Raw genomic sequence first — 24,292 nt, forward strand, 5'->3', positions numbered from 1 at the left:
AAGTCGCGTGAGGGCGATGGAGTGCAGGGCCTCTTCCGCTTCTCCTTGGCCTTCTTCGAGGCGGATGCTCGGGTCCCCGAGTCATCCCGACGCTTCTTAGTGGGCGTTTCCACTGATCCATCATGGGATCGTTTTGTGGAGGAGCCTCGCTCGATCGGCATTTCAGTCACGATTGGGGTCACATCAGCCGATGTGACCGCTGGGGCCAGAGTGTCTGCCATGGTCGATGCCGATGGGCCCGATGCCGATTTCTGAGGGCGGAGTGCCGATTCGGTTAGAGCAGCCGAAAGCCGCGCCGCCCGGTTCTTCCTCGTTTGCTTGGAGAAGCGGAGGCAATGTGGGCAGGACTGCACACGGTGCGCTTCACCCAAGCAGAGAAGACACAGAGAACGGCCGTCGGGGGGGGGCAATCTTCTTCCCACAGGAGCGGCAGCATTTGAAAAACCCACAGCGACTTTCCATAGACTCCAGTCGCCAAAAACCCACTCAGAGTCATCTGAGGGGGAAAAAACTTTGGGAGAAAACAAACGGGGGGAAAGGCCCTGAAGGGCAGTCCGACAGACACACACACAAACTTTTTTTTCTATCTAAACTGACTAACTAACTAATTATCTATGCTAAGAGAAAACAACAAACGGGCTATTTACAACGATAAAGGCAAAAATCTCACCGACCGGGGACACGAAAGGCAAACCTCTCCGTGCAGCGGTCAGAAAGGAACTGGCGAGATCCCCGCGCTGGTGCCGGTGAGCATGCGTACTGGGACGCCTGCGCATGCCCATTGGCGCCGAGTGTGGAAAAATCCCGGGCTTTTCAGATACCGATTCGGGGATCGGCGCAGGGGCTCTATCCCATGAGTGTGAACCACAGAGACCACGAAGATGATCAGAAAAACCTTGCTATCACATGTGGAAAATGTGTGTGTGTGTGTGTACAGTAGAAGTATCATATAGGATGAAGGTCAAGAATCCCACCCACTGGCTCCAGAACAGCTTGCTCCACTCTAGAAGGACACATGTGCTTAAACCTCTTCCTGTAGTCAGCCTCTTCTCTTCCCCTCCAGCCATCACATGATAATGAGCAATAACCCTGAAACCATCAAGGATGGACAGAACCAAAGGAGCCTGGCAAAAGGGCAACAGAGGTGTCAACAAAGAACTCCAGTATTCAGGAAGAACAGGGCACACTCACATTTCGGAGAGTAGAGGGGAAGGATTTAAAAGGTGAAGAAAGAATAGAGAAGGACCAGGGTCATCAGTCCTACAAAGAGTGCAGCAAAGACAGGCCAGGGCGGGGCTTTATCATCAAGGGAGCTCTAATAGCCCTGGGTACCTCATCATCAGGTCTAGACAACCTAACATCAGGTGATTGTAATGTGAGGATGCAAAACTGTTTTCAACAAACCTTTATTTCACCTAAAGGATCCTTGCCTGGGACTCCAGCTGTTCACTCCTGGATATAAACCCCACAGACTCTGGGGTCTGATAGCCCTGGAGTACCAGGTCAAGAGACCAAAGTTTAATTTTGTACCTGACATTTAGTGTCAGAGTGGGATTCTCAGGAGAACAGACTTCCTCAGAGCACCCTTTTGGGGCTGAAACCAGGAGGTCTGGATGTTGGGAATTTTCAAGTAGCCTGCAATAGCTTAGGAATGCAGGCAGTCAATTAGGAACCAGTGCTAGACATGGAATCTGTCTGAAATGCAGACTGAGGGCAGGGAGGGAAGAATAATAGTCTCCTGGGGCTAGGTCAAAAATACCCACAATTATTACATATAATTTCCCTGAGGCTTGGTCTTCCATAGACTGGATCTCTCTGAAGTGGCTGCCAGCCCATTACTAACAGCACTTTCAAATCCATGTATTGGATGTCCAACAGAAAAAGAATAGCTACTCCAACTACCTGCTAGCAACAACTGGGAGGTGCAACCAACATAATAACTCCAGGTTAGTCTGACCTGTAAGTTCTTACACCTCCTGAAGGTCGCTGTCATAAGCATCACACAGAGATCCTCCCTCCCCCACTTATACCCCCCACACACACACACATTCAGCCTGGAAAATTATAGCCCAACACTGTAGCTCACCTTGGTTTATGAATATTAGAAAGCTAAGCTCCTAGTAAAATTAGGTTAAAACGCTTTAATTATTAGGTTAAAACTTTTCTTCCCTTGGTATGTTATAATGTAACATGAAACAAAAGGCAGATCAAAAAGCCGTTCAGTACTTATTTTGTGGTCTGTTTTCACACTGCAGTTTCCCAAGAGGCTAGGGGAAGCTCATAGTTCCCTCCATCTTCCAACCTCACAAAAACCTATTTATTAAGACATTTATATTTCACCTTTCTTTACCTAAGTTGTGGCGGCTCAGGAAGGGAAATCTCCTTGCTGGCTTTTGATGGAGCGTTACTGACAAAAGTCAAGAGACTGGGAGTGCTCCTGGAGTCTTTAACTATGGAGGCCACTGCCAAATCTGCCTTTTTCCATCTTCGGTGGATATGGCAGTTGGTCCTTTACCTTGAGTGCAGTGACTTAGTGAGGGTGATCCATGCCACGGTCACCTGGAAAATAGACTACAACAGGAGCACATTCAATCTGTGCTGAAAGTGATGCACTGGCTGCCTGCTGCATTCTGAATCCAGTTCAACATGTTGGTGATGACATTTAAAGCCCTATATGGCCTGGGACCTGTCCTTCTGCGGGACCACCTTTCCTGACACATTCCCTAGAGTGTACTGTGTTTGGAAACCCAAAACCTCCTCTCAATCTCTGGCCAATGGAGGCCAGGCTAAGTTCTACCAGGGCCTGGGCCTTCTCCGTCGAAGTGCCAGCATTATGGAACACCCTCCCGGAGGCTATTAGGGCCCTGTGGGACCTCTCCCAGTTCCATAGGGCCTGCAAAACTGAATTGTTCCATCTAGCATATAACATCTAATGATGGGAGAGGGCTGACAACCTGCCAAATTTGACAGCTGACCATCCGCTGACCCGCTTGGATTTGACTACTGCCTACCAGTGACCTCTAAGAGTTGTAACATCACCTCTAAGAGTTACTGACAATTACTGCGAAAAGCTGATAAGATCGTTAGGAATCTGCTCAAATTATTCTGATGTACAGCATCACAATGTTTTATGGTTTTAATGTTTTTAACGTTGTACTTGTCTTTTAGTTGCCACTTGGCTTGTTAGCCACCCTGAGTCTGCTTGCGGAAATGGCAGGATACAAATAGGATGTAATAAATAAATAAGAAAATAAGAAAACCAAAACAGAACAGCAAACCCCAAATCTCTCCCCCCCAAAAAAGACACTTGCCTTTCAACCCCCCCACAAAAGCCCAGGCAAACAAGTGGCCTTGCAGGGTTTCCTGAAGATCTCCATGGAGGGAAGGCCCCCCCCCCCTCTTCAGGGAGTTCATTTCACAGAGCTGGCACCACAATGGCCTGGGCTCTGGTCAATGCCAGACAGGCTACCCTAAATCATGCAATAGCCAACAAATGGCTGCCTGATGACCACAGCTGGTGCCCAGTGAAATATAGAAGAAATAATAATATGCAATACAGAGAGAAATAAATCAACTAACAGCTTTATTTCTCTCTGGTAATTCATTTTCTATTTCTAAAGACAGTTGGTTCCAAAGAGTTTTGCGCATAATCGACTGTCTCACATTGTGATCCTTCATGGTTGAACAGCTGCCATTTTAAAGCAAAGTCTCCACAATAATTGTCTGGCACCTTAATTGCTACACCAAACCTGCTCTCACCTGAGGAGACATACCAATAATCAACAGTGGACACCACAGCACCCTTGAGCCTATAGAGTAATTCCAAACACATTTTCTTCCTTTAATTGATTATGTTTCAAACAATTTATCTTGCTGTATTTTAAGCTAATATCCAGAAATTTAAATGTAAAATCTGAAGCAGATGGTTTTAAAGTAAGTCTTATAGCTCTCTCTCTGTGCTACTCAGAATGAAAGGATTTTTTAAACTTGTAATGCAAAAATGCTTTCTTCTGAAAGTAATTATGAGTCAAACAAGAAGCCATGCTGCTCAGTTTTGTGGCATACAATACTAACTTTCTGTAAAAATAGAAAAAAGAAACCTTGATACAGGTGCATCATAGTCAAGTAAGATCTAGAAGTGAGCTTGGAGAGGAATCAAGGCTTACCCTGGAACTTCAAAGCCAGTAGATTGTTTCTTTCCAGACACAGTCATTTTGGTAACTTTTGGCACAACGTCAGATTCAATTCTGGTTGTCTGGGAATCTCTGGTTTTTCCTGGGGTGGGGAAGGAGCACAAGTACATATTGTAGCAGAAGAAGAGACTAATCAGGGTGCATTTCCAGTGCAGTATTCCATATTACATCAACAAAAACAGAAAGTCTGATCATAAATCACATCACTTATGTAACTAATTGTACAAGGCTCTATTTCTGTAATGTAGGTTGTACCTTTGAAAACTCATTTCCAAATCATTTGGTACAGATAAGAATAGAATTTTAAAAACTAAATTTTAAAAAACGTATTCTTTTGGAGTGAAAAAAACTGTCAGAATCGAATTCCCACTATGAAATTTATTATCCAATGCTTTTCATTTTTTAAAAAGGCTGCAATGATTTTGAAAGTGTCTTCCACCTCTGCAGACAGGAGATGCTACCGTCAAAAACTTTGTGTCTCTGAATTATGAAAACTACACAGATGCTGGAGATGACATCTTTTCACTTAACCTCATTTTGCCCTCTCTGCCAAAATGAATGCACTGTGTTCTATCATTTGAATTGTTTAAAACTTGGTATGAAAGCATACACAGAATTACTTGCTTGGTTAGGCTATATGTAATCTCCAGAAATAGGCCCCAACTTTCCACAAAGTTCTTTTCTACCATTATCTTACTTTGTGAGTTTTTGATGTGGTGTTGCAATTCTCTTGCAGCTACTGTAAGTGTTTGGACATGCATGTTTTCTTAATACTGGTTAATATTTTTAAATACAAATAGTCCTATCCACAGAACCTTGGAAACATATTACTATTTGGCCAAATTTGTTTCCTTGTGCCTAACTCATATTTTCTGAATTCTTTTCTACTGTCAATACATGTCAAATGTTCATGCTCTTCTGAGCTCCAATTTGCTCAGGACTTGAAAATACAGTTCGTTTAAAAAATACTGCATTCTAGAAATCATATTAAAAACAGTATTCGTCTCATTTGCATAGTTTATTCCAACTGCAGATATTCAGTCTCCTTAGTTCAGATTTTACTTGGCATGGGTATAACCGCCTTGATAATATTTAATATCCCACCTTTCCCCAACACACACACATATAGAAAAGAGCAAAACTCTAATAGCACGTTAAAGACTAACAAAATCTGTGGCAGTGTATGAGCTGTCATGAGTCACTGCACATTTCTTCAGACTCAAAAAAGGTCATGCCCTGCCACAAATTTTGTTAGTCAAGGTGCTACCGGACTCTTGCTCTTTTCTATTAGTACTGACAGACTAACACAGCTACCCATCTTGATATACATACATTTATAGTGTTGCGCATGGTCCCCCTACTTAAACTGGGCTATACAAATGTTACATTTCATAATTACCAAAGGAATAAAATGTTAAAAGTATGCATAGAACAGCAAGAAATTTCCTTTCCTTCCCATCAATGTTGCTGTAGATCAGGGGTGTCAAACATGCAGTCCAGGGGCCGAATTAGGCCCCCAAGCAACTGGCTGTCATCTGCTTCTTTCTCCCTATATCTTGCTTCCTTCTGCATCACAGCTTGCTTTGCAAGGCTTGCTCAATTTCACAGGAGCTACAGAGCAAAACCTCTATTTTCTCCATCAGCTGGGGCCCCTCCCTTGGGGAGGAATAGCTTGCTTTGTCAGGCTCTCTCAATTGCACAGCAGAGCTACTGAGCTAAGCCTCTCTTCCTTCTATTGGCTGAGGCTCCTACCCCCCCCCCCAGTCCCCTGGGGAAGGAAGGAAAGAGCCAGAGCTTCCTTTGCCCAGTTCCCTGGTTCCCATGGGGAAAAAACAAAGAAAGCATCTGTAAGACCAATCAGTGCTAACGTTTTAAGCATGTTTTAAGTTTTTTAAAATATATATTTATGTTTGTCTGTGTTTTTTATAAAAATTTATATATCTGCTACCTAATCTTAAATAGGTACACACGTGGCCCGGCCTGACATGGCTCGACCCAACAAGGTTTCATTTATGTCAGATCCGGCCCTCATAACAAATGTGTTCGACATCCCTGTAAGATTTTCTTGCTCAGTGAACCAAAAATAATTACTCCTGTACCTAACTAGATGTGGACTTATTCAAGGTTATATTATTCGTGTAGCAGATTAAGTTATTTGCACATTGTTTTAAGTTACCTAAGTAAGAACAATATTTAGAAAAAGGTTATTTCCAAAACAAAAATTACCCAAGGGGTCTTTCAAGTAAAGTCCATGTTGCATTCAACAACGATATATTCATAAAACTGAATGGCCACTTCCCACACTATAATTTCTTGTCAACATGAGCTGCATACTATAAGAACTAAGCATTAAAGCTACAGATTGCAATGATTTCCATGTTCACTCAATATATAATAATCATGACCAAATGGGATGCATATATTTGTCATGCAAAGGCCTACTCTAGTACAGTAAGTGTAACCAAAGGATTGCTATGTATGGATTTAAGAGTACTCTGGAAGGCAAGGAAGTGTGTTGGCTTTAAAATGTTTTAAAGCAGACCACCACCAATCAAGAAAATTGTTCTAGCTTTTCTTGAGGTACACTAAGGAGAGTTAAGCTAGATCAGTTTCTGTGGACAGCCCAGGTAAAACAAATAAAATGAAAACACTTTCAGAAGTACTCCAGTGTTCTCTAAGAACAAGTATTTTGATACTACTTTTCTCACTTGTACTAATACAGTAGCTGCTTAGCAGTACAGATGCTGAACTACCTGCAAGTTCAGTTCAGCTCATACTTGTTTGCCAGCAGCAGACACCTGATGTTTTTGGAACTCCGTTCAATAGTTCATCAACCCGTTCATGGGTGTTCAACAGGTTGTTTCACTGTATTCCATCCTACTGGCTTTTAACACATGCATGTTCTCAGCCCAACTGAGGTCTGCTACCTCCCCATCGTTGCATAAATGCTCTGCTAAGCACTCAACTAGATCATTTTCACACAAGTAGACAATTAGATCACTCACAGATCATAGCGATCAGTCACCATTAAATGCTGTGTGTCAATAAAATACTATCTTTCAGTGTTTGAAACCACAGCATCTGTTTAGCATTTTGCACAGAGATCAATAAAATACGGCAATGGCATGCTCAACTATACCAGTCTGAAAATACATTTTTTCCCATTTAAAGAAAAAAGCCATACAAAGATCAGATACACTGCTGCCTGTATAGAATCATAGAGTTGGAAGGGACCCTCCAGGGTCATCTAATCCAACCCCCTGCACAATGCAGGAAACTCACAAACACCTTCCCCTAAATTCACAGGATCCACAATGCTGTCAGATGGCCATCTAGCCTCTGTTTAAAAACCTCCAAGGAAGGAGAGCCCACCACCTCCTGAGGGAGCCTCTTCCACTGTGGAACCACTCTGTCAGGAAGTTCTTCCTAATGTTGAGTCAGAAACTCTTCTGATTTAATTTCAACCCACTGGTACTGGTCCTACCTTCAGGGGCCACAGAAAACAATTCCACACCATCCTCTATATGACAGCCCTTCAAGTACTTGAAGATGGTGATCCTATCACCTCTCAGCCACTTCCTCTCCAGGCTAAACATGCCCAGCATCTTTAACCTTTCCTCACAGGACTTGGGTCTCCAGACCCCTTACCATCTTCGTCGCCCTCCTCTGGACCCGTTCCAGCTTGCCTACAACCTTCTTAAAATGTGGTGCCCAAAACTGAACACAATACTCCAGATTAGGTCTTACAAAGCAGAGTAAAGCAATACCATCACATTACATGATTTGGACACTATACTTCTGTTGATATAGCCCAAAATGGCATTTGCCTTTTTAGCCACCGCATCACACTGTTGACTCATGCTCAGCGTATGATCCACTAAGACCCCTAGATCCTTTTTGCACATACTACTGCTAAGACAAGTCTCCCCCATCCTATAACCATGCACTGTATTTTTCCTACCTAAATGTAGAAGTTTCCATTTATCCCTGTTAAAATTCATTTTATTGGTTTCAGCCCAGTTTTCCAGCCTCTCAAGATCATCCTGTATCCTGTTTTTGTCTTCTACTGTATTTGTAACCTCTCCCAATTTAGTATCATCTGCATTCCCTCTATTCCTTCATCCAAATCATTTATAAATATATTGAACAAAACAGGTCCCAGGACAGATCCTTGAGGCACTCCACTTGTCGCTCCTCTCCCAAGAGAATGAGGAACCATTCACAAGCACACTTTGGGTGTGATCTGTCAACAAGTTATAGATCCACCTAACGGTAACAGGATCCAAACCCATTTTACCAACTTGTCAACAAGGATAGTATGTGGAACCTTATAAAAACCTTACTGAAATCAAGATAAACTATGTCTACAGCAATCCCGTGATCCAGCAAGGTAGTAACTTTCTCAAAAAAGATAAGGTTGGTCTGACATTACTTGTTCTTCAGAAACCCATGCTGGCTCTTAGTAATCACAGCCATCCTTTTTAAATGTTCCAGGACTGACTGATGGTTTGTTCTAAAATGTTTCAAGGTATAAAAATAAAACTTTTCCAGGTATCAAGTTGACAGGTCAGTAGTTACCTGGATTCTCCTTTTCCTTCTTGAAGATGGGGACATTTGCCCACCTTCAATCTTTCCGCACCTTACCTGTTCTCCAAGAATTTTCTAAAATAATGGCCACAGGCTCAGAAATTACATCCGCAAGCTCTTTTACTACCCTTGGATGCAGTTCATCTGGCCCTGAGAACTTGGTTTCATTTAAAGGAACTACTACCCCTATGCTGATCCTAGGCTGGAACTCCATGCCCTCATTATATGTTCTGTTTTTGACATGCTGAGCACTGTTTCCCTCAGAAGAGAAGACTGAGGAAAAGTAGGAACTGCGCACTTCTGCCTTCTGTTCAGCACCCGTTACAATTTCATTTTCCTGCACTTGCAACAGGCCTACCATGTCCTTGCTCTTTGAACATGAGAAAAGAATGTTTTTTGTTTTTAGCATCTTTGGCTAGCCTAAGCTCATATTGAGCTTTAGCCTTCCTAACTCTTTCTCAACAAGCACTGGTGATTTGTTTATAGTCATCTTGCTTTACTATATGAATGCATCATTATAATTTATAACTATGAAACAGGACATTTTGCCCTGTTGTAAAAATGTAAAAAAAAATTAATGTAAAAAAATGAAAAACAACCCCCTCACAAAATACTTGGAATCAGGGAAAAGATAGCATAGCTACTGGAGAAGCAGAAGAGTTGCATACTGTAAGAACCAAAGTACATACGTAGCAAAATGCAAACTGAGGAATGGGAATCAAAGATGTATAGCAGTGTAGGCTGGAATATGCTGCAGTTGGTACACACAGTAGAAAAGAGCAAGAGTCTAATAGTACCTTAAAGACTAACACAATTTGTGGTAGGGTATGAGCTTTCATGAGTCACTGCTCATTTCTTCAAATTCTTTAAATACTCACAAAAGCTCATACCCTGCCACAAATTGTGTTAGTCTTTAAGGTGCTACTAGAATCTTGCTCTTTTGTAACTGCTACAGATAGACTAACATGGCTACCCATCTTGATCTGTGTATACACAATCTAATATGCTCAATCCAATTCACTCGCAAACTGTTGACTTCAAATTCTTTAAAGCAACTGTTAGAAACCATTTGTTCAAAGATGTTTTTGTGTTTGATATGGTTCTGCAGGAGGTTTCTTCTCATTTGATTCTCACCTTCTGCGATAACCACCAACTGTGTTTGGGATGTTCTATCATTCAAAGTAACTCGCTAAATGACTCCAACGTGTGTTTCATTGACAATGAGGGAAAATGTTCCGTGATGATACAGTACCTTTTATGACCATAAATAGGCATGCAAAAAGCATAGTCAGCACTAACTGTGAGATAGCCCTAACAACATTTCTCCCTTAACCAGTTAACCTAAACTGAAAGTTTATGAAGTCTGAAGTAACGTTCAACACAATTAATAGAATTTCTGTTGAGGACATGGCTCGTTATGAGTATGTAAAACTGAAAGTACAACATGCAACAAGTAGGTACTTTTACAGCAATTCAGTCATGTTTCCAGAAACGAAGCAGTGATGTTAGGTTTGCCACCTGATAGTGTACCAGAGGGTGGTGCTATTTACTGGCCAGTCACCACTATGTTTTAGAAATCAATTATATATGTATTATACACACTGAATTAAACTATACAATCTGAAGTCACCATTACATCCTCCTAGAATTAATAGAAGAATCACCGTGGTATCATGCTTAAGAGTTGTTAAGACTGGTACCCAAAAGACCCATTCTGTTCAAATTCCCACTCTGCCATGAAGTTTACGGGTGACTTTAGGCCTGTCTTTATTATGAGATTGCTGAACTACTGGGAGGGCATGATGACAGATATTAAATAAACAAGATAAAATGGGGGTTATAGGCAACTCTGACCTCCTTGTAAAAAATTATTAGCTAGAATTCTAATAATGAGCATCTGCAACTATTCTTCAGACAGGCTCATATAAAGAGGAATAAAATTATATCAAAAGGATTCACTATGGAGGTTACTTTTATTTATTTCTTTAAAATAAACTACTAATGATAATGTGTTAATGATACTGCAAAAACTACTTAAAATGCTATTCTTGGTGTTGAATTGTTACAGTTGAGTCAGAGCACACCAATTATATAGGAAACATGAGACAGATGCCAAAAATGAAAGCACATGCTGAGTTTCCATCTGTAACATGTCAGTCCAACTTACCATGGTTTGACACCATTATGATGAACATTTTTATGCACTCCATAATCTGCGATGGTCATGGAAATGTGAAGATAGATGTGCCACATATTGTGCTACATATCACCAAAAAAAAAGTTGTGCTACATATTACTATAGAAGGGAAACTGCTTTGGGCTGCCACACCTGGCAGCAGCCCATTCGTCTCATAACGTGCACTTCCTTTTTCAGACTCTTTCCAAACACAGTGAATTTGCATACCAACAGCATGTACCTGTGAAATACAGTCCACCTTTCCCTCTTTGGCAAGCTACAGATACTCTGTAAGGAAGCAATCATGAAAATGTTCTGTGAAAGCCTTGTGAAAGCATATGAAAAGAAATCTGGGACCAAGCTCAAAGTAACCAGCTCTAAATCTCTGCAGCAGCATCCCAGACTCTTCATATTATATTATGGTTTGAATCTACCAGTAATTTCTGCAGACAGAAAGGATCACCATCCAACAAACACAACTTTCTCCCCTCCCCTCTCCTGTTGCAGCCCAAATTCTCCTTAAAGTGGGGGGGGGGGGGGGTGGTCAGAGGTTTGCCACAGCAAAAGGTAACTGGCAAAAATTGCCCCTCCTTGTATTTGGAAATTCTCTGAAAGGTCCAACCAGGTGTTTTGCACAACTGAACGGTACAAGTTAAATGCAGTTTTTCAGTTCTTAAATAAAGTACCCATTCTTGGGTAAGACATTTGCTTCAAATTTTCTATTTTATTTACCTCATAGTAAGACTAATTTAAGTTTAATTGGCAAACACAATACCATTTTGTATAAAGCTATCACACTGGATGCTGATTAAAAAACACGCAAAGCTCATGGGAAATTAAAGGAAATTAAGAACATATTGCTCTCCTTTGCACATGTAAATGAGATAAAGTTAAAAATTTCACACAGATCTGCTCAAAACAAAATCTGCTGAGAATACACACACCTTTTAACTGTACAAAAAAGGCACCCATAGACTTGCAGACAACAAAACTTAAAATAGTGAACTAGTTATTTTATAAAATCACTTTAGCCCCATGCTTGAATTGGCTTAAAGAGCACATACAGAGAAGTAAGCCAGCATTTTAAAAATTTCAACCTATTTATAAGCCTTGCTAATATCTGGATCAAATGACAGGAGCAACTATTTTTGCAGACACTGTAAAGGTTTCTCACTAAAGTTAAGAGTTTTCCTTCATTATCAGATATGAAAAACCATACTATACAGTGCTACTGTCTTGGTGATGTTGCCTTCCATGAACTAAAATCATATACACTAACTGCCTTAACTAATCCTTGAAAGAACTGGAAGTTAGTAAGGTAATCCTGACTAGGTGTTAGAGGCCACAGCTAAGTGGCTCAAGCAGAACAAGTTGAAACTCAATTCACTGAAAGCGGTGTTCCTGTGTCTGAACCAGGGCTGTGCTGGTTTGGGAATCAGACTCCAGACCTCTACAAGGAGTCTCAGGATGATCCTGGATGACTCACTTTCCATGGAGGCACAGGTCAGCGCAGTTGCCAGGTCTGCCTTTTATCATCTACAGACTGGTTCCTTACCTCTCTGCCCAGGATCTCGCCACAGTGATCCATCCAATGGTCACTTCCAGGCTAGATTACTGTAACTCACACTATGCAAGCTTGCCCTTGAACCTGACCCGGAAACTCCAACTGGAACAAAATGCAGCAGCATATCTGCTGACTACAATGCCTATGTGGGCACAGCTAGTTGCTCAGCTAGTTGCACTGACTACCAATTAAATACTGGCTCCACTTCAAGTTGGTGGTATTAACCTATAAAGCTCTACGTGATCTGGGACCAACATATCTAAAGGACTGCCACTCCCTATATACCCTCTGGAGAGCTTTGTGCTCTGCTGAGCAACATCTTCTGGCTATCCCTGGCCCAAAGGATGTCCACTTACCCTCAACCAGTTGGATACATGCCCCCACCAGAGATCAGGGCCCTGTGGAGCTGTTCCACCGGCTTGCAAAATGGAGCTGTTCCACCAAGCTTTTGGCTGAGGCAGTGGACAAATATCCATCTGGCCTCCCTGCCAACATTGCCCATCCATTTGCCCATATGGAGCACTGACAATAAGTAATTTCATTTGACTCCATTCATCTGTCCAGTTTATGGGCTTATATTTTGGCTGTATTTATACCCCACCATCTTTTACTTGTTTTCAAATTGTATAATTGTTTTAATGTTCTGACTGGTTTTTAAATATTTGTGTTGTTACTTGCCCTGAGCCTGCTTGCAGGGATGGTGGAATAGAAATCCAAAATAATAAATAATCATTCTTGTGGCAGGAATTTTAAAATATCCCATTAAACAATGGTTAAAGGACACACATAAATCTTGTCAAATTTTTTGTCAAAAATATTACAGTAACCCAGCAAAATGGGTTTGATAATAGTAGTGGTATTATATTATTCCAAAACAAGTTTAAGTATGCACTGTGATTTAAATACAATCAATCAGTCATAGAATCATAGAGTTGGAAGGGACCCTCCAGGGTCATCTAATCCAACCCCCTGCAGGAAACTCACAAACACCTCCCTCTACATTCACAGGATCTTCATTGCTGTCAGATGGCCATCCAGCCTCTGTTTAAAAACCTCCAAGGAAAGAGAGCCCACCACCTCCCGAGGAAGCCTGTTCCACTGAAGAATCACTCTAACGGTCACAAAGTTCTTCCTAATGTTGAGCAGGAAACTCTTTTGATTTAATTTCAACCCACTGGTTCTGGTCCTATCTTCTGGGGCCACAGAAAACAATTCAACACCATCTTCTATATGACAATACCTGAAGATGATGATCATATCACCTCTCAGCCACCTCCTTTCCAGGCTAAACATCCCCAGCTCCTTCAACCTTTCCTCATAGTACTTGGTCTCCAGACCCCTCACCATCTTCGTCGCCCTCCTTTGGACCCGTTCCAGCTTGTCTATATCCTTCTTAAAATGTGGTGCCCAATACTGAACACAGTATTCTAGGTGAGGTCTTACCAGAGCAGAGCAAAGCGATACCATCACATCACATGATCTGGACAGTATACTTCTGTTGATACAGCCCAAAATGGCATTTGCCTTTTTAGCCACTGCATCACACTGTTGACTCACGTCCAGCGTATGATCCACTAAGACCCCTAGATCCTTTTCGCACATACTACTGCTAAGACAAGTCTCCCCCATCCTATAACCATGCATTGGATTTTTCCTACCTAAATGCAGAACTTTACATTTATCCCAGTTAAAATCCATTTTATTGATTTTAGCCGTTTTCCAGCCTGTCAAGGTCATCCCGTATCCTGTTTCTGTCTTCTACTGTATTTGCAACCCTGCCCAATTTAGTATCATCGGCAAATTTAATAAGCATTCCCTCTATTCCTTCATCCAAATCGTTTATAAAAATGTTGAACAAAACAGTCTGACTGGAGATTACAAGTATGACAGCTGTCTCCCAAAATATTTAACTTATGATGATGCAATGAGTTCTCCCAACTACAAGGCCCTTACTTGTTTGCCCCTGATGCAGGGATTGTCATGTTAGAGAATTCATTCAAAGCCACCTCTGGAGGCTCACTTACCTTGCCTTCCTTGTCAGGGTTATATCATTCTAGATCACAAGCTACAAAACACATCTTGGCCAATGTTATCAAATCCCACAGGGATCTCCATGCTCTTATATCAAGAGCATCTATTCACAAAACAGTCTTTCCTGAAATCTCAGTTGGGTGGTCTCAAAGGTCTAAAACCCTTCCCTGTTCGTTAGAGGTGGAACAGAATGTTCATAAGGGTGATATGAGGCCACTGTAAGCCAATCCCAGACTGGCCAGAAATTACTACCATTTTTCTGGGGAAAGGTCCCCAAGGTCACCACCCCTAGGCTTTGTATAGACTTGTAGACTGAAAATTCCACACACAGAGACAGGCAGATATATAGTGATATAGCCGGGAGTAGGAAACAGGATATTTGGGAAGGTTTGGGATGCCTGATTAAGTGGTGTATCCATACGCATCTACAAATGCCACTTTCTTCTTCCATTAAAGTGCCAAAGATTCTGCCAACAGAACTTGTCTTGTTAAGAAGTGCAAGTGGTATGTTAGAAAATAAGACAAGTCTGCTGAATAAGACCAGTGATCCATCTAGTTCAGTACACTGTTTCACACAAAGGCCAAACAGTTGCAGGAGGGGTTGGGGCACAAACAGGCATAAAGGTCAAGGCCCTCCTCTACTGCTGCCTCCCAGCACTGGTGTTCAGAGGTTTGCTGCCTGTGTAAGACAGAGACTCCCTTCAATCACCATACCTAGTAGGCACTGATGGCTCTCTTCTCCATGAAACTAACCATCTCTCAAAATTATTTATGTTCATGGCCATCATTATCTCCAGTGGCAGTGAATTACACAACATTCTATTTAATCTAATACACGTATGGTGTGCAGTAGTATGCTTGGAACTATTTATCCTGAAATATTTTAAATGTGCAGGTTAAAGCTGAGCTGCAAAAACATGAGGTTGATTTTTCCAAATGACAAAAGGGATATGCAAAATATAATAGAACCTTAGATAAGAAGAAGCACAAGATCAAAAGTTGGATCCAATGTTTCTCTGTTATTTTTTGGTGATTCTCACCTTCCATTATACGTCCCCACATCATGCCCAGAATTGTCCGTGGTCCCCTGAATCAAAGTAACTGCTGTTGGGTGGCTGCTATGGACTGTAGTGGGAAGGTGGAAACATTCCATTCCACAAGAAGTGGGAAAGTTTCATTGTGTACGTGGATACAAATCTCAAATTTATTAGGCCACAGGGAACATGTATGAACAATAAAAAAATGCTTATTCAAGTAGATTAAGATTCAAAACCTGACTGGCTTGCTTTTTGGGGGTGTGGGGTAGGGTTAAAATTTTCAGCAGGAAAAAGAATTTTCAGCAGATAGATGTTTCTTATTTTCCAGCAATAAAGATACATTTAAAAACACGCTTCAGGGAAATTTTATTTATTTTCTTACTGCATTCCAGAGGTAGACAGCCTGCTACCCAGTTTGCAGTTCTCTACTGTGTGCCTAAATTTATATGCAAAAAAATCATTAACAACAGTGCTGAGTTAGAGGACATTAAAAATACTGAATAGATGCTTTTGTATTCTTTGCTATCTAAATGTGTTAGTACTGACACGTTTACAGAAAAGAACCTTTGAAATCAGAGTGTGAAATCGCTAAAGTTGCTTTGAATCTAATTTGCAAAACATAATACTATCAATGCAGTAGTCTTATTAAGCGCACAGAGCTTATCAGCACTCAACAACCTTTGCAGTATTAAGCATTAGCAGCAATTTAATGCACAATGAGAAAAGTTTGCATACCTCATTACTATGCCTAATTGGGCATAGCACATTATTATATATTTTGTGCATTATACATATCAAGCTACTTAGATACTTGACTAAGTGCAACAAAACCAATATAACAAATATTACAGCTAGGTATTAGATCACAAAATTTACTCAGGACTATGGATAGCACAGATGAATATTTACTGGTATCTCAAGATATGTGCAATGAGCATCATTATATTTTGTGATAAAAAAATACAGCCCAAAACATTTTCAATTTTTCTCTTGCTATCAGCACACAAGAGAGAAAACAGAAAGTTTTAAATCCACTTGAACCAGGCTTCTGAGACTGATGGACATATAGAAAGAGTTGTTTACAATTCATCTCAACCTTACTACAGTGCACATGTGGTTTCTAGGACCCGGAGGTTGCAGCTGGTGCAGAACGCGGCAGCCAGGCTGCTGCTGGGACTCCTTGATCAGTTCCGCAGGGCCTGCAAGACTGCCCTCTTTAAACGAGCATATATCAACTGCTGAATTGTTGTTAATTAAGGACCCGCCAATATGGTCCTGTTCCAAGGACCTATGTCATCATGGAACTATTCAAACTGGCAGAAACTAGCATCAGAACGCCACCATCGCTGCCAGATCAATTCAAATTATGAATTTTAAATATATTAACTGGTTTTTAAATGATGTTTAAGTTTCCATTGTTAAATTTAAAGTTTTTACATTTATTACTGTATATGTATGAAATGTTGTTAGCCGCCCTGAGCCTGCCTAGGCGGGGAGGGCGGGATACAAATAAAATTTTACTTACTTACTTACTAGTCACGGTGTCACAGTAGTTTCTAGGTAGCTAGTTAAAAATGCAAAGGAAGCATAGTCATTAAATTCCACAGAAATCAGTGGGACTCAGCACTAAGTAAATATTCATAGGACTGGGCAGTCTGAACATTCTGGAAACTGAAATGGCCTCATGGGCCCCTACAGCTGATTGCAGTCAGTTAGTGATGCTTGGGGACTACACTCCAGTCACAGTCCTCCCGGCCAGCACCTGAGAAAATACAAGATCACCCTGTGCTAAGTGAATTGAACTGAAAGCATTTGACTCACACTTGACAGTAGTGTGTTCTCTAATTGTCTTTTTACTAGGAGCAGGCCCTATTTTGTAGAAACTGTCACAGTATAATTCTGTCTCTGTTTTTTCCTTCTGGGGATCCCTTGCGTTAATGGGAGTTATCAGTCTTCAGACACTTCTTCCCAAGTGTCTAAAACAGTGATCCTCAACATAGCACCTCTTAATGTGTTTCCTGGTACCTACCCTACTTGCTACCTCATTTCCTTATCCCAAACTGCTTTCTTATCCCCTTTTTAGGTCCCCTTCTTGTTTCCTTCACCCTATTCACACTTCCTGTTTCCTATGAGTTTTCACATTCCTTTGCTCACCTTTCTATACCCTTCCCTCTCCCATGAGACTGTCCTTCATTCCTATCTCACCTTGCTTCACCAGCTGCTTTTCAAATCATTCTACAAGCAACAGAAGGATGGACATATTTCAGTGGTGGTAACGGAACTGGCAGGATAGGGAGCAAAAAATACACCAGACTCAAGCAGCCTCCTGTGAAGTCTGGCACCAGCACTCTTAAAGCGTAACAGGCACCTAATAGACTGGCTCCACTTGTTATCATCAGGGGCATGCATTTGACAGAAACTACTTCACCACAGCAGCAGTTGTGTGTGCTAAGCATGGCCCTATTTTCTCACTGGTGAAATGTTGGAGGGCTTGCGTTCAGTATGGTAAAGTATGCCAGAATGGAAATATATAAAATTGTCCAAAATTATATACATCTATAAGCTAATCTCTGCCTCCACCTACACATCCACAGACTAGTATCAAAAGACAACTCCATACCTGTTCTCACATTACAAAATCTAAAAATTTTGATGCCTAGATCATAAATAAGGAGCCATTTGTAGTGAGTTAGGCCACTGACCCCCTTCTTCTGACTGGCATCAGTTTCCTAAATGACTCAGGCAGGTGTTTCTTCTTGCCTTGTCCTTGGTGACCCTGTAACCAGAGACTGAAAAACAGACCTTTTGCATTCAAAACGTATGCTTACTGAGCTATGGCATCTGTCTGTAGCATCCCTCTTCCCCCTGCCAATGAAACATCAAATTGATGTGACTAGAGATAAAGCTCTAAACCAAATGGGGAAATTAAAAACTAACAAGTCTCCAGGTCCACAAAGCATACACCCAAGAGTTCTTAGGAACTCAGATGTGGGATAGTTGATCTACTAATCCATATATGTAACCTATCATTAAATTCAACTGGTATGCCGAAAGACTGGAGAGCAACAAATGTTACACCAGTTTTTCCAAAAGGGATCCAGAGTGGAACCAGGAAATTACAGGCCAGTCAGCCCAAAGTCTGTCCCAAGGAGATTAGTACAAACTGTTATCAATAGAATTGCTAGGCACATAGAAGGACAAAGCCTGCTGAGGGAAAATCAGAAAGCCTTCTGCAAAGAGAAGTCCTGCCTCAACAACCTTTTGGAGTCCTCTGAAAAAGTAAACAAGCAGGTAGACAATAATACCCCAGTAGACATTATATACCTGGACTTCAAAAGGCATCTGAAAAGGTACCTCACCAAAAGACTCCTCAGTTAAACTAAGCAGTCATGAGATAAGAGGGCAGGTTGCCTTTTGGATTAAAAACTGGTTACATGACAGGAAGCAAAGAGTAGGAATAAATTTATAGTTCTCACAAAGGAGAGTACTAAGCAGTGGGGACCCACAAGGATCAGTCTTTGGGCCAGTACCATTTAATTTATTCATAAATGATCTGAAAGTAGGGCTGAGTAGTGTAGTGGCCAAGGCTGACTGTGAAGAGTTCCAAGAGGACCTTCACAAACTTGGTGAGTGGGTAACAATGTGGCAAATGACAAAAAAAATTCCAACTTCCAGTATAGGCTACCGAAGTCTGAATTTGATGAGACTGAAAGGGGAAAAGATCTTGGGGTCATAGTAGATACCTTAAAGAAAGTGTCAACCCAGTGTGCTGCTGCAGTGATATCAGGCAAACACTATGTTAGGGATTATTAGGAAAAGGACTGAGAATTAAATGGTCAATATTGTAATGCCTCTGCAGAGATTGATGGTACAGCCTTATCTGGAATTCTCTTAACCCCAGAGCCAGGATGCAACATCAGGGGAAAGTCTCTGTCTCTATCCACTGTTGTTGGCTGTCCAGAGGAACTGTTTGGCCACTGTGTGAGATAGGATACTGGACTAGATGGACTACTGGTCTGATACACCAGGGCTCTCCTTGAGACCCAGTTTGGTGCAGTGGCTAAATGCACAGACTCTTATCTTGGAGAACTGGATTTGATTCACCCACTTCTCCACCTGCTGGAATGACCTTCAGTCAGTCATAATTTCCTCAGCTGTTCTGCTCAAGAGCAGTTCTTGAAGGACTTCCGGGGGAGGAAAATGTCAAGCTGAGCTGCTTCCCACAATGGGAGCAGGCTGGAACTTCTGTTCTGGGTAGTGGAAGGCAAATTAATGCCTACTGTTTACTTTTCTCAGTTAGAGATTAGTCCAAGATATGCACAGGAAACTTTGAGATTTACCTTGACTAAAAGGGAGTTCCGGGGGGGGGGGGGCTCCTTTGAGAGGTCTTCGGAGAAGAGTTGCATTTTCATCATCTGCAGAAGTTCTCAGAGTCATTTATTTGACATAAGCTTGACAGAATCCTAACCTTCTTGGACTTTGTTAAACATCTAAAGCTATGCAAGAACGGTGTGACTCTGGATAACCGGTAGAGAAGGTACAGATGATTATCTTTCATTCCGCGATTATTTGCAGTTAAACAGAATAAACTCAAAAGGTGGGAAATGGAAATCTAGTAAGCTTGGAAGAAGGGAGGAAGAGGTGAAATTTGGACTTTGTAAATTTAAAGGACAGTGCTAAAAAGTGGAAAGGAATTTATTGTTTGGTCTACTTGCGGTTTTGAAAAAAGAGCGCCATTGTCACAGACCTGCAGCATATGCAATCAACACAGGAAGTACGTCAAGCATCGTGAGATCTCCTTACCAGTGGAAACGGGATTTGGTGGCAAGTAAAGCAGGAAGCAGAGGAAGAAAAGCCTACTCTAGGATTATAACTCCATCAAGAAACATTGGCAGCCATTGCTTGGAGGTTAAAATTAAAATAATGTTTTAAAAGTATCTGGGACATTAAAAATTGTTGGAATTGATTGAGATAAGAAGAGGATAAATATTATTGGACATATTGTTTGTAATGGACTTTAGAAACCTTTAAAAGAAAAATGGAAAAAAGTTGCAGAGAGCAGTAAAAAGTCGCGATCGCCATTTTGAAGGATTTAAAAACTTTAAAAAATAATATTTTGGTCTGGGAAGCTCTGAGGACGGCGAAATTAGGCTTGTTGTAAAAAGCAAGCTCTAATCTTTTGAACTGGATAGTTAAAGTTAAAGTTGGTGAGATCAAAATTTTCGGTGTTTTTAAATGTCAGAACACAAGCAAGGCCGTACAAAGGCCACTTCACTGGAGAAAATGCAGGACCAATTAGAGGCAATGGAGGCTAGAATGATGAAAGGCATGAAAGAGATTATAACTGCATCAAAAAAAGAAATTATAGAAGAAATTAAAAAAAATATGGAAGATCTCAGGAAGGAGACAGAGGAAACATCTAAAAAAGTGCAGGAGGTAGAAGAGGGAATGAAAATACATGACTCCACCTTGTTGAAAATACAAGAAAAAGTGACAATCCATGACTGCAAATTGATGGAGACTCAGATGCGTCTGAGAGGAGTACCTGAAAAGGAAGATGGTGACTTGAAAGAGTATATAATAAAAATAATTGCAGAATTTTTAGAGGAAGATCCTGAAGAGACTAAAAATATGCATGACTATATGTATAGAGTGAACTCACTCTATGCCAGGGGTCCTCAACCTACGGCCCGCGGGCCAGATTCGGCCCGCTGAGGACGTTTATGCGGCCCGCCGGGTTATGGCAAAATCAGACCGGAAGTGACGTTCGACCTAAACTTGCGTTAGCAACGCACACTTCCGGCACTGGGCTGAGGTGGCGGAGACAGAGTGTGAGGTGATACCGAGGTGAGGTGAGTTCCCAGGCCAAGGTGTGTGGTGTGGGGAAGGGAGAGAGATGCAGAAGACGGAGAACTGATGGCCCGCGGCCTTGTACAGTAACGGCAGTCTGGCCCTCCAACAGTCTGAGGGACAGTGAACTGGCCCCCTATTTAAAAAGGTTGAGGACCCCTGCTCTATGCCAAGAAAAATAATCTACCAAGAGATGTTGTTATAAGATACATGACAAAAGAAATGGTGGGAAAGATCATGAGTAAAAACTTTGAAAAGACATTGATAGTGGGAGGCAGCAGAATAAGAATCATGAAGGAGTTGCCAAGGCAAGTGATAAATGATAGAAGAATATATAAAAAACTGACAGAAAAACTACGGGACAATGAAATGAGGTTTAGGTGGATAATACCTGAAGGTTTGAGCTTTGAACTTCAGGGGAAAAGAATCACAATCACAAATGCACAGGAACTGCATAGTTTTTATGAAGAAAATAAAGAATTTGCACCATGATGGATTACAAATTATTGTCTTGGAATGTAAATGGACTAAATTCACCACAAAAAAGAAGGGCAACATTTCATTGGATTAAAAAACAAAATTGTAATATAGTTTGTTTACAAGAAGTGCATATTAAACAAAAAGATTACAAATTTTTATGGAATAAACAATTGGGGTTAGAATTTTTTTCACTGGCTGAACAGAAGAAAAGGTGAGTAATTTTTTTATATCAAACAAGAACTGGAACCAAAATTAGTGTTCAAAGACAAAGTTGGAAGATTTGTAGCAGTAGAAATAATATTAAATGCAAAGAAAACGTTGTTATTGGGATTGTATGCGCCTAATGGTGCAAAGGATTTTTTTTAAAGACATTACGCAACAACTTGATGAACTGACATATGACCAAGTTTTGATAATGGGAGATTTTAATGGAACAAGTAAGAACTCTTTGGATAGATCGGGGGGGGGGGGGGTGTGGAAATGATAACAAAGAAGGAAAATTGTCAAAGTCCTTTTTTGAACTGGTCAAACAAGAAAATTTGGAGGATATATGGAGGAAATTTAACCCTGAGGTGCGGGGGTTATACCTTTTTTTCAGCAAGACAAAACTTTTTCCAGAATTAACATGTTGTGTGGCACTAAAGATTTAGGTCTTATACCAAGGAAAACAGAGATTTTACCCAAAATTGGGGCTGATCACAACCCAATAATGTGGATTACAAAATTGTCTAAGAAGTTGAGAAGATGAAGATTGAATGAAGATTTACTACAGAATAAAGAAATAGTGGCATACCTAGAAAATGAAACTAAAGCTTTCTTTCAAGTGACTGATAAAGAGGATATAGAATTTCAGACGGTTTGGGATGCCTATAAAGCAGTAATGAGAGGATTATTGATTACCTTGAATAATAAAGATAAGAGAGAAAAAGAAAAACAGCTGTTGGACATTCAGAATGAAATTTAAAAAAGGGGGAGTTGAGGAACAGGCCTGGGTAAAAGAAAATTATAAGGGAAATTACAATATTACAAACGCAAATGAGACATTTGTTAAATAAAGAATTGGAATGGAATTTGAAAAGACTGCAGCAGAAATCTTTTGAGGGAGCAAATAAACCTGGAAAGTATTTGGCTTGGCAGCTGAAGAAAAAAAGAGAAAATAAAATTATTAATAAAATTGTGGTAGATGGAAGAAAGGTGGTTAGTCAGGAGGGAATAAAAAGAGAATTTTTTAAGTATTACGCCAAGTTGTTTAAAGGTGTTAAAATACAGAAAGAAAAGATGGATGAGTATTTACAAAAGATAAAAATAGAACCCTTAACAGAAAACATGCAAAAGGTTTTAAATGATCCAACTGAAAAAATTGAAATTGAGGCTGCAATTAATGCAATGAAAAATGAAAAGGCACCTGGGCCGGATGGATATACAGCTAAATATTTTAAAACCTTTAAAGATGAGTTAACACTGAAATTGCAGAAGTTGATGAACATGGTAAGAGTAAAAGGGAAAATACCAAACACATGGAAGGAAGCTGTCATTTTGTTGATACCAAAGGAAGATAAGAGATGTCACGAATGTAAAAAATTATAGACCAATTTCGTTATTAAATAATGACTATAAAATATATACAAGAATCTTGGCAGAATGGCTTAAACAATATTTGATAAATTTTATAAAGGAGGATCAAGCAGGGTTTCTTCCCAAAAGGCAAATAAGAGACAATATTAGAACTGTTGTAAATATTGTAGAATATTATGAAAGACATCCAGAAAAGGAAGTAGCATTATTCTTTGCGGATGCAGAGAAAGCATTTGACAATTAAACTGGGACTTTATGTTTGCAGTAATGGAGAAGATGGAGTTGGGAGAAAGCTTTATTAGAATGATAAAAGCAATATACACTGAACAACGTGCAAGGCTATGCATAAACGCAGATCTTACAGAAGATATGATAATTAGTAAAGGCACAAGACAAGGTTGTTCGCTTTCCCCATTGTTGTTTATAATGACTCTTGAAATATTACTGATGCAGATTAAAGAAGACAAAGAAATAGAAGGATTAAAAATAAAAGGATTTATTTACAAATATAGAGCATTTGCAGATGATATAATGTTTATAAATGAAAACCCCATACAAGTTACACCCTTGTTGTTAGCTAAAATACAAGAATATGGGGAGTTGGCAGGACTTTGTATTAATAAAGAAAAATCAAAATTTCTATGCAAAAATATGCAATTAAATAAGAAACAAGAATTACAGAGATTAACGGGCTGTGAAGTTACCTCCAAGGTAAAATATTTGGGTGTTGAGATAACAATGAAGAATATTGATCTACTCAAAAAACAATTCTGAGAAGCTATGGCGTAAAATGGATGAA

The 24,292-nt window shown here is 40.4% G+C and overlaps 1 protein-coding gene across 2 annotated transcripts in view; it reads right to left on the reverse strand.

Annotated features, from left to right (window-relative positions):
* Nucleotides 1-24,292, reverse strand: part of LOC132590900 (HBS1-like protein) — a 91,847-nt gene that overhangs the window by 39,948 nt on the left and 27,607 nt on the right. Inside the window, exon 5 of one of the 2 annotated variants that reach the window (XM_060263825.1) lies at nucleotides 4,167-4,275. In XM_060263825.1, coding sequence (XP_060119808.1) covers nucleotides 4,167-4,275 — 109 coding nt within the window. Of the gene's footprint in view, nucleotides 1-4,166; nucleotides 4,281-24,292 lie in introns of both variants that reach the window. The other variant, XM_060263826.1, reaches the window with a different exon arrangement.

The sequence above is a fragment of the Heteronotia binoei genome, unplaced genomic scaffold, assembly GCF_032191835.1.
Source record: "Heteronotia binoei isolate CCM8104 ecotype False Entrance Well unplaced genomic scaffold, APGP_CSIRO_Hbin_v1 ptg001011l, whole genome shotgun sequence".
Taxonomy (NCBI): Eukaryota; Metazoa; Chordata; class Lepidosauria; order Squamata; family Gekkonidae; genus Heteronotia; species Heteronotia binoei.